This window comes from Brassica oleracea, chromosome C3, assembly GCF_000695525.1.
Source record: "Brassica oleracea var. oleracea cultivar TO1000 chromosome C3, BOL, whole genome shotgun sequence".
Taxonomy (NCBI): domain Eukaryota; kingdom Viridiplantae; phylum Streptophyta; class Magnoliopsida; order Brassicales; family Brassicaceae; genus Brassica; species Brassica oleracea.
The window spans coordinates 24,641,627-24,653,247 of NC_027750.1; the positions used below are offsets into that span (position 1 = coordinate 24,641,627).

Consider the following 11,621-nt stretch of genomic DNA (forward strand, 5'->3'; position numbering starts at 1 on the left):
ACAGTTTATGTGTTCTGTTATATGGTTCTTCAAACATCCATGCATTATACAATACAAAATCAAAACTGCCATGCTATGTGTGACTTACAGAAAACACTTGCTGCCCCCTTTGTTTTTTTGCATTCATCTTCGATCAAAGTTGTTGCTTGCTGAAGCATGGACACCAGTTTGCGGCGGCGATTACGTTCTAATCCCTAGGATATTTGAATTAGGATAAATCAGGTTCCGGACATACAAACATATTAAAAACAGCGATGGAAACGTAATATAGCTCATGAAGGTTAATGATTAAAATATTTTTAAAAGAAGAAGATTAACCTCCGGAAGGAGAGAAACACGCCGTAGAGATTTGGCGGGATCGAGTTTCACTAGGGTTTAGAGAAATCACACGATCGAGAGAAGAAGATGATGCGATTGCTTTTCGTCCAAGTCATGAAGGAGAGAGGATGGTTAGACGTCGTCGACGATAATAGAACCAAAGAAGCAATGTTGACCTCTTTCTTCTTCTTCTTCTCTCAACGAAAGAAGCAATTTTTAATAAGGCTTTAGTGATTTATTCAAAACGAAGATATGTAAATTATATATGTTTTGTACATAGATATATCAGCCAAACTAAGCAACGTATAACTCAATATCATAGTTCAAACTACGACCATATAATATAAAAAAGTAGCAAAAGGTTTAAAATAATAATGATAATCAAGAAAAAAACAAGTGCTATAAAAATATAACATTAGGCTCCACTTGGTGAATCATCAAAATGGAAAACCTTTTCAAATGTGGGTGTTAGGGCTGGGCAAATAAACCGAATCCGAAAATTCGAACCGAATCCGATCCGATGAAAATGGATCCGAACCGATCCGAATCCGACATAAATACCGAATGGATCTTGTTTTATGGTATTTCGGGTTATGGGTATTATCCGAACCGAACCCGAAATTAAATGGATATCCGATAGAACCCGAAACATTCAAAATGCCAGAAAAAACTTGTACCAAACATGATCTCAATTCCTGATATGTAGCCAAAATACACTAAGATATTATTAAACATCTACAATAAATATCTACTACATGAAGGTTGATGGTTGAAAGTGGCGGTTGAGGCTTGAAATTTTTAGATTCCGAAGAACCGATTTTACTTATGTTTTGGTTACAAAATAGGTACAAATCAAGTACTTTAAACCCGAAGAACCGATTTTACTTATGTTTTGGTTACAAAATAGGTACAAATCAAGTACTTTAAACCCGAAGAACCGATTTTACTTATGTTTTGGTTACAAAATAGGTACAAATCAAGTACTTTAAACCCGAAGAACCGATTTTACTTATGTTTTGGTTACAAAATAGGTATAAATCAAGTACTTTAAAACCGAAGAACCGGTTGGAACCCAAAACCCGAAAGTACACCGGGTTGTACCGGTTCTTTGAAGATTTACTAACCCCGATCCGAACCCGATAAAACCCGAACCGGTCCCGAACCGAATTTTTATATAATCCGAATGAGGCTGATTTTGATAAACCCGAAAAACCGAGACCCGATTGGACAAAACCGAAATCCGATTGGGACCCCGAATGCCCAGGCCTAGTGGGTGTTATGAACCCACTCTAGTAATACTATGGACATTTCAACACTACTTAAAATTACTAAATTAAGAAAATATTATACGACGGTTCTATAACCAACACACTTTAGTTGTTGTTTTATGAGGATTAATTAATGCATGATAGCTTTACTTTCACTATAGTGAACCATACTTTAACTGAATTAGAAATCATAAAGTCTTACAAATCCGAATAGTAACTTCTAATCAAATCATATCAGGACTAAAATGACTTTTTTTGTGTTAGGAATCCATAATCCCAAATATTGGAAACCACCTATGATCTTATGGACAATTTTCGCTATGAATTCATACAAAGAATATGCCTTTATTTATCAGTATCAAAGTAAAACCACAAAACTACAGAGAGTCTACTAATAAATCTCACAATTTGTGGTTTTTTTTCTTTTAATTATTTTCACAACATTTTTATTTTATTTTAATAATATAAAGTCATTAGGTCTCCAAAAAAACAGGGGAAGAAGATGGTCGCATCTTGACTTTCTTCCAATCGTTTGAGCAAGCAGAGAGCTTTTGAGACTTGGGTGCTAAAATGGCAGCTCTTTCAACGGTTCTGTCTCTTGGTTTCGGGTCACTTCGCCGCCCTTGGCACCTTTCCTTCTTCTCCTCTTTGAATTCGCTCCGGCAACAACAGACCTCACTTCTCCGATGCCAAAGGATGACCTGTGGTGTCCCCAAATGCGATAATCCAATCTCTATCAGACACTCCAATAAACAGAAACAAAAAAATTTCTTTAATTCTGAAAATACGGAAATGACATAAAACCCTGGGAATAGTTGAAGTATTTACAAGTTGTACCAGGGTATAACTCATCCGCACACCAGACCCGTTTGTATGGGCAAATCAATTGAACTGAATCGTCTAATCGTGTAATCATACTAACCAACCGAACCAATCCCTCAAAACCAAACCAAAGCTGTCGGTTTTAGCAAACCCTCTCAATATATTTTGAGATCCAATTTGTCAAAATTTTAAAACTCATTTCTCTCCTCTTTTTTTTTTCCTCACGAGCGAAAAGAAGAACCCTAGTTTCCAAAATCGAGCTTGATTCGGTAAGAATCGAGATAGAATCCGGTGAAATCTTCCGATTGCGATGGTGGTCGAAACGCGACGGGGTAAGAGGAAGGAGAATCCAACGGAGGAAGAGGCTCCGAGAGTGAAGTTTGCAAAGACGGGCTCCAGAGAAAATGTGGAGAAGACGACGGAGGAGAGTGAAACGAGGACGGTGAAGGTTGTTGAATCGACGGCAATGACGACAGATGAATCGACGGCAAAGAAGACGGATGCCTCGACGAAGACGACGGATGTCTCGACGGAGAAGACGAGAAAGGACTCGTCTGAGAATACGGCGGAGATGACGGAGCCGTTTAATGTGGTTGCAGAAGCTGCTCCGACGACACTGAACAGAGGTCTTGGAGATGAAGAGAATGAGGAAACCGCTTCTGGAGATGAAGAGAATGAGGAAGCATGATAGGATCCCCTTCGCTATCATCTCCAATCACTTGTTCATGATCTTGAGGCTTATGAGAATCTTCATTCCTTACAACCCTTAGCTTTGGTTTCTTTGATTTGTTGATGTCTTCGATTGTTTGATCTTCGAAGAAAACAACATCTCTGCTCCGGATAATTTTTCTGTTAACCGGATCCCAAAGCCGATAGCCGAAATCATCTCTTGGTGACCCAAGATAGATGCACTCTTTAGTCTTGGAATCTAGCTTGGCTCGTTCATCCTTAGGTATATGAACAAACGCTCTGCAACCGAACACCTTCAAATGGTTGTAAGAGACCTTCTTACCCGACCAAACTTCCTCCGGGACATCGCCTTCCAAAGGAACTGATGGTGTAAGATTTATGACGTCCACTGCAGTCTTTATGGCTTCTCCCCAAAATGGCTTGGGTAGTTTAGCGTGAGAGAGCATGCACCGAACTCTTTCTGTGATCGTTCGATTCATTCTTTCTGCTAGCCCGTTCAGCTGTGGCGTCTTTGGTGGTGTCTTCTCCATCCTGATTCCATGAGCTTTGCAAAACGCTTCAAAAGGACCTCGGTACTCTCCACCATTGTCAGATCGAACATACTTGAGTTTTTGACCCGTACTTCGCTCTGCCTGGGCTACAAATTCCTTGAAAGCATCAAGAACTTGATCTTTTGACTTCAAAAGGTATACCCATACCTTCCTTGAATGGTCATCAATAAAGGTGACGAAATATGATGCCCCTCCATTGGATTTCTCGGACATGGAGCATACGTCAGTATGCACAAGATCAAGAATATGCTTTCTTCTCATAGGCGTAGATGATCTTCGGAAAGCGACCCTATGTTGTTTTCCGGCTAAACAATCATGACATGGTGAGAGGGAAATACCTTTCATATCAGGAACAAGTTTCTTGCGATAAAGTATATTTAAACCTTTCTCACTCATATGCCCGAGTCTTCGGTGCCATATATCGATGTCATCACTTGCAACGTTTACTTCTTCCTTGCAAAGCTTGGCTTGAGTCACGTATAATGAGCCTTCTTTTCTTCCTCGAGCCATGATCAAACTTCCTTTGGTTAACTTCCATTTGCCACCACCAAAATGACTGTCCAAGCCGACATCATCGAGCTTTCCGGTTGATATGAGATTGAGTCGCATGTCGGGAACATGTCTCACATCCTTGAGAACTATCTTACATCCAGTGTTTGATGTAAGAATAACATCCCCCTTTCCAATGATCTTGCTTCTTCCTTGATTTCCCATTTGAACATTACCAAAGTCACCACTTTGATAGGTTGTGAAGAAGCTTCCATGAGGGGTGACGTGAAAAGAAGCACCAGAATCAACGATCCATGAGCTATCATCAGAGCTAAGATTACATTCTCCAACGAGATATAATTCTTCGCTCTGGTCTTCCACAATGGTGGTAGTCTTGTCTTCATGCTTCTTTGTAGGATTGAACCGGTCTGGTTTGATATTACCGGCTTGTTTGTCTTTCTTGAAAAACCGACATTCCGACTTCATGTGACCCTGTTTGCCACAGTAATAGCAAGTAACTCTCGGACGTGACTTGGATCTTCCTCGAGATTGGTCTCGTCCTCTGCTTATGTTGTGACCACGAGTCTCTTCTCTACCTCGTCTATCAACAATGTTAGCTTCTGAATATGAACTCGAACCTCGTTCCTTCCTGCGAACTTCTTCGTTTAGAAGGCTATCAGTGACGGTGTCCATGGTAAGCTTTCCCTCCGGTGCTGAATTGCTTAGAGTGACAACTAGTGTGTCCCAACTCTCCGGCAGTGAACTGAGGAGTAAAAGGGCTTGCATTTCGTCTTCAACCTTCATATCAACTTTGTTAAGCTGATTTACAATCCCCTTGAAATTGTTCAAGTGCTCCATCATGCTCTGGCCATCCTTGTACTCCAACTTTACCAACCGTCGAACAAGAAGAGCTTTGTTTCGAGGTGTTTTCTTTTGAATCATGGATTCAAGTTTTGTCCATAATTCAAAAGCATTTGTGTAGGTAGAGACATGTTCAAAAAGAGATCGGTCGACATACTTACGGATTACGGCAACCGCCTTTCTATTAAGAATCTCCCATGCTTTATCATCCTTTCTTTCCGGCTTATCCTTCATGATGATGAGCTCATGCAAATCCTTACAATAAAAGTGATCTTCCATCATCGGTTTCCAATAAGAGAAGTTGTCTGTCGTGAGCTTGAACATGTCACCTTCAAAGGTAACGGTGGCCTCCATCTTCACTTCTTCAAAGATAACGGTAACCTTGCTCTGATAACAGCTGTTGGGAAAATTAGCGGATAATAGTTTCTTTGAGAGGTTGAGATGGAATGTAGACGGTTAGTGTTTAAGATAACCTTCTTATTTTAGGAAAGAGATTTTCGCTAAAGCTTGTGTTTGAAGATTTTTTAAAGACTCTTAGAACTCTTTATGAAATATTTTCTCTCTATTGCTTTGCTTGATTCTTGGATGATTACAAATGGTGCTAAACACCCCTATTTATACAAGTGAAGGAGCACACTCTAGCATGTTCTACATTTCTCTAAATTATTATTTTATTTTAAAATATCTAATTTGATAAATTTCTCTCTTTTTCTACACATTTTTTCTTCTATATTTTTCCACTTTTATCTAGTTGTTTCTTCTTTTTGGACTAAGGTTTAATTATGATTTGATTAGTTTTGGGCTTAAGGAGGGAAATCCAACACTATTAATGTCGAAAACGAGAACTACTACTAATTTACAAACAAAAATAAGAATGTGAAACAAGTATTCTAATTTATTAATGTATGAGAAACGATAATCACGGATTTGACCGTCCGTACGATATCCCACTTTAAATGCTCTGCTGTCTCTCACTCTCCCCATGCAAGTTCCCAATGCTCTTGCCAGTCAAATTTGCCCTCTCTTGCTCTGTCGTAATTAAGGATCAAACATACTCTCTGTCTCTCCCCTCTCTCGCTCCGACCACCTAGAAAAGGGTCAAAATTACTCTCTCTTCTCTTTCTATCCATTCTCTTGCTCCAACCACCGTTATCAAACAGTAAATCAAATTTATACTGAGTTTGTGTTCGCGTTCGTCGGTTTCTTCGTTGATTTCACCTCTTTTCGTCAGGCTGATTCATTAGGGTTTTGTTTCCTTTTTTTTCTCTGGAAGATAGTGTGATTACGGTTTCTGTTTTTGACGTTTCCGATCATGTAGTCGTGAAATTAGGGTTTCTAATAGTAGTTTGGTTTATAGCTTTGTTTATAGATTTGTAGAATGATCGTTATATGCTTTTAGATGTTGTTGTAATACATCGCTTCTTTGGTGCAGGGGACTGTGTAATGGGGGGGAATCGCTTGGCACCTGGCTATAGGTTTACTCCCACTGATTTGGAGCTTGTAAGATACTACCTGAAGAGGAAAATTCTAGGGGATGATATACTGCCTAGTCCCATAGATGAGCTGGACATTTACAAGTTTGAACCAAGAGATTTACCCCGTAAGACAAAGTTTCATGCTTTCTTTTAGTTATGTATGTAGTTTGGTTACTCTTGAATCTGAAAAAAAAGCCTTCATCTTTTACAGAGAAATCATCCCTAAGGACAGGAGATCTTCAGTGGCACTTCTTCTGTCCGACGTCTGATAAGTCTTGCAACGGCAGCGGTGCGCGAAACCGTGTGGCTGTATCTGGTTTTTGGAAGCACACAGGGAATCCTAAAGATGTTACTTACAAGGAAGAGGTCGTTGGAAAAAGGAACTCTTTTGTTTATTACCGCGGGATGAAGAGGTCTAGTTCAACACGCACTAACTGGGTCATGCATGAATACAAACTTGAAGACAGAACACTGGAGCAGAGTGTTCGTCAGGTAATGAATTTTTGAGCAAATTTTATGCTTTAGATAAACAGTGTTAAATATGTTGTTGTTTTGACATTCAGGATGACTTTGTCATTTGTAAGATCTTCGAGAAGCCTGGAACTGGACATATGAATGGTTCTGAATACGGTGCTCCATTTAAGGATGAAGATTGGATTGATGAGGAAGATAAAGAGAGTCGTGTAGCTATTCCTGATCCTGGTCCTAACGGCGAGTCTTTACTTGTGGACGGATTCAACAACCAGTATGAGGTAATTCTCTGCATTGATGATCTTTTGTTCAAAAGGAATTTTTGTTGAGTATTTTTTTTAAAAAAATTCACAGGTTTCTCGTGTTTGCTTAGAAGATGGTAATGGACTGGTTACAAGGCTTGCAAAATGTGCCAGTCCCAGAGATTGATATGGACTGGTCACAAGGCTTGCAAAATGTGCCAGACCCAGAGATAGATGAACTGATGGAGCTATTCGCTCCAACCGCTGCTGAGGCCGATCTCTAGTGTGGACAGAACGGATAGACAAAACCATGACTCAGTTGTAGTAACTTCTTTTTCTTTTTTTTTTTTTTAGTAGTAGCGTAAAACCTTGAGATGTTGATTGAGCTAGCTTCTATGTTGTGTTGCCTTAACTAGCATTCATCATCATCTATGCGTCGGAAAAAAATCATTTGAACTTATGTATTTCTATGGATTATTTCTATTGAAAGAATTGGAATTTTCATTTAATTTTGTTATGTTATGCAGTTTAGTCTGTAATCAAAAGATTAATTTTGTTATGTTATGAAGTTAGTGGTGACCTTGCACCTTATAGACAATCTGAAAGAAATGCTCTTTACAAACAATACGCAGAGAAGCTTTTAGAGTCTGGCCAAGTTTATAGATGTTTTTGCTCCAGTGTGGGGGTTATCTTTGATGCTTATTGTAGGAGCTTGCGAAGATGAAGGAGATTGCGAAGTTAAAACAATTGCCTCCGGTGTATTAAGGTTACTACTCACTCCAATCCCTTCTTTTTCAAAACATATTTGAATGTGATCTTAATCAGAAATCTTGAACTTTCATATCAGGGGTGAAGAACACTTACCATATACATTAAGGCAGGCTCTAATGTACAAGGTAAGCACTAGCTTCTTCTGTGTGTTCCTTTCAATTGCTCTACGAAGTCATGTGATCTTGAGGATTTTGATGTAGTGCTGTCGAATCAATGGCAGGCTCTGGAGTTTCCAATGCCTCAGTTTGCACATGTTTCTCTAATTCTAGCTCCGGATAGAGGTAAAACTATCAAAACGACATGGGGCAACGTCTGGAGGATTTAGATCATAGACCACTCTGATTCGTCATCTAACTTCTGCACGGCACTGAAAATGAATTTTTTTTCACACTCGAGCAACTTGGTATGTCGTTGACTATAACTTTACGTTCCATGATCTTAGTTTATTGTCATCATCCTTCACTTTTCTGACTTGTTAACTGCATGTATGTTCTTGGTTTGCAGTTAGAGAAGTTTTCTATTGAACGTGTCAATAAAAGTGGTGCTATTTTCGATTCTACCAAACTCTTAATGGAACTCAAGTGTTCAGCTACGCAATCCCTGGTGCTGGCTCAGCAGAGTTAAACCAGAAAGTCGGTTTGGTGAGTTCATCAGTTGGGTTCTGGTCAGAAGAAAAAGATGATTCCTGTGATCAAAGCTCAACGATCAGCCATGGTGTTATTAGCGGCTACACTCTTCTCCTCTGCTGCCGTGTCTGCTTCTGCTAATGCTAGCGTCTTCGATGAATACCTCGAGAAGAGCAAAACCAACAAAGTAAAGCCTTGAAACGTTGTAGAGATCTTTAAAGAAACCTTTTTATGCAAAGTAATGGTTTTTTATTCGAAATTTTATATTTAATAAAATGCCCGATAAATCAAACTTTCAGAATGAGATAAAGAGACTGGTCGTTCACTAGTTTTACCATCTCTAGCCTTTAAAGCTTCAATAAGAATTTTTATATGGCAGACCATTGAAATTTATCATTGCCCCGCTTTTAAAGGAGAAATCTTTGTGGACCAAAAAAAAAGAGAAGGTTTTATGGAGGAGACTTTAAGAAGAAGCTTTACTACATCATTACAAGTTAAAAAAAAATGTTTTTGCATTAAATATACCAAACAAGTTTTCTTTATAAGCTGTTCCAGTGTCAGTTTTTCACGTTGGTCGAACTTCTTGAGTTTTATAACTCCGATTAGAACTTGGAGGCTGAAGAAAGCACATACCGTGTATGCTATAGTCGCTGGTGTCTGAGAACATATAAAAAAAGGAACAAAATGAAACCGAGCAGATAATGAGGTTGAAGGTTAATAAAATGAGTTACAACTTACTTTTACAGAAATCAGATACAGAATCGTTGCGAGATTGACTAAACATCCTGCAGCAACAGCCTGTTGGGAGACACATTGGGTTAAACAAAAGAGCCAACTTGAAGATGTAAGAAGACGGCATGAGAATGCCAAAAGTTTTACTTACACTTCCTACTGTTTTTCTGAACAGCTGCTACATGTTGAAATGCCCTCTCAGAATCCAATGCTCGGACTCTAAGCTTCAAATCACATTGCTCCTGCCGAAATAAAACGTTGTAGAACTCTTTAGATGGAGAAAACAATTCATATGTAGCTCGAAGTTTTGTGGCGGGTGGATCTGTTAGTGTCTTACAAGTCGTTGGATGATTACAGCTAGCTTTTCAACTCTATCAGCTTGTCTGAACAGATTGTAGAATGCTTGTGATTGTCTGTCCCATCTCTTTCTCTTCCTACAGTAGTTTTATTTGATTGAATATGAATACAAATATATGCAATAAGATCATATATGGAGGGAAGATAAGCATTTTATTATCACCTTCACTACAACTTCTAGTCCAGCTTCCCGGAACCATAGCAATTCCAAAGCATAGCTGCTGGAGATAAGTATCTGCGTACTCTTTAAAAAATCAACAAGAATATATAGTATAGTAGGTGTAGACTCACGGTTTTGCAATCATCGTGATATCAAACCGTGGGTCAAGACCTTTGCCGATGCCATCCAATACTATAGAGAAAGAGAGAGTAAGTAACCAATAGTATTATACTACTTTGTTAAGGATGGTCTTCAAATGACTAGTAAGTCTTCTCCTATTGCAGCTAACCGCTGCTTTTTTTTTTCTATCTTGCTTTTCCTCTTTGCTTAGTGGCTTCTTGAACCCAAACGCTTCTGCTGCTGCTAGTTCTTCTTTCTCCTCTCTTTGTGCAGCAAGCCGTTCTTCGAAAGTGTAATAAAATCAGCTAACTGATATTCATCAGAAGGATACTGCTGGCGTCACCACTCTCACAAATACAAGGATGCAAACATAAAAGTAGGTACAAGGATCAAGTAAAATCACCTGTTGAGAAAAAACAGTGCAACGGAAATCGAACAGCATATTTACTATGTTTATGGACCCTGGCAATATTTTTTAATCCCCGGATGGTCAACGGAAATCTAACAGCATATTTACCGTATCGGGTTTTGTCTTCAAATACAACTTGTTTATAGTGTAAGAAATAATCAAATGGTTGAAAGCTAGTGTTGATTTTCCTTAATGTATATATTCTCAGTGGTTTAATTCACGTCCTTTAAGAACTTAGATAGTTAATTATTAGCAACAAAAAAAATATATAGTTAAACATTATTGTAAGAAATATATGGGTTATACAACTAAGTGATGTGTCGAGTTTTAACCCGATTATCTAACTGCAAGTGCACAGTAAAGTACGCAGTAGTAATGCGAGATCGAATCCACAGGGACCGATGATCACACGTAGAGTTGCAGACAAGTTAATAGCTACAGCGAATGAAGATATATTTTTGATGGTTTTTATTTAATTTTCTTTAGTATCACAAAACATAAACAAGCTGTAAAAAGATGATTTAAACGATTTGAAAACTATTTTAAAACAAACGTTGGGCATTGGGAATTCTCAGGGATTTCTTTTTAATCAAGATTCAATTAATGGCAGACACATGAATATATTAAGAACCGTCTAGAACTCAAACACGATATTAGAATTAACCTACTTCCGTAGCGCTAATTCTCTATGTTATAGAAATCTCCACACTAACTTCCGCTGAGTTTCAATTTCTAAACAAGCATTAAGAACAGGTTCAATATGTTCACAAAGCGCAATAACATCAACTTCCGAGGGTTAAGGACACTTTGCTCATCTAAAGTATTTTCGGAAGTTCAAACAATCACTTTCGGTGCATCAAACAATCTAATATCATGAACTAAGTGATCAATTCAGTTCAAGCAGTAAGAAATCCATTAGATGAAGAACCAAAACGTAATCCCTTAGTCTACACACGTTTTATGAATCAAAACATCAAGAAATCCCCTATGAGAACCCCTAAACCCAACTAGATGACTACTCACACATAACTAAGCAAGAACAAAACGATTTTGATGAAGAAAACATGATAAGATTGTATTAAAACAGAGTAAAGGTTCAGAAGATCTTCTCCAAATGGTTTTGAGATGAACTCCTTTACAAATCTTCACAAATCACACCAAAACAAGTACAAAACACTCAAATCTCTCTCTAGAACTTGTAAATCTCCTCCTTGGTCGCCCCTGGTCTTTTCTGAGTCTCAAAGGTCGAGTTCTTTTCT

At 38.5% G+C, this 11,621-nt stretch overlaps 1 protein-coding gene across 2 annotated transcripts; it reads left to right on the plus strand.

Annotated features, from left to right (window-relative positions):
• The first annotated feature begins 6,006 nt into the window (after nucleotides 1-6,006).
• On the plus strand, nucleotides 6,007-7,498 carry LOC106334413 (NAC domain-containing protein 82-like). Of its 2 annotated transcripts, none has more exons than XM_013772694.1 (5): nucleotides 6,007-6,096; nucleotides 6,432-6,599; nucleotides 6,686-6,966; nucleotides 7,038-7,226; nucleotides 7,300-7,498. In XM_013772694.1, the coding sequence occupies exons 2-5, from the start codon at nucleotides 6,443-6,445 to the stop codon at nucleotides 7,372-7,374; spliced, it is 702 nt and encodes a 233-aa protein (XP_013628148.1). In that variant the 5' UTR covers nucleotides 6,007-6,096; nucleotides 6,432-6,442; the 3' UTR covers nucleotides 7,375-7,498. The 2 variants fall into 2 exon arrangements, with proteins under 2 accessions (XP_013628148.1, XP_013628150.1); XM_013772696.1 differs by lacking the exon at nucleotides 6,007-6,096 and adding an exon at nucleotides 6,150-6,158.
• The last annotated feature ends 4,123 nt before the right edge of the window (nucleotides 7,499-11,621 follow it).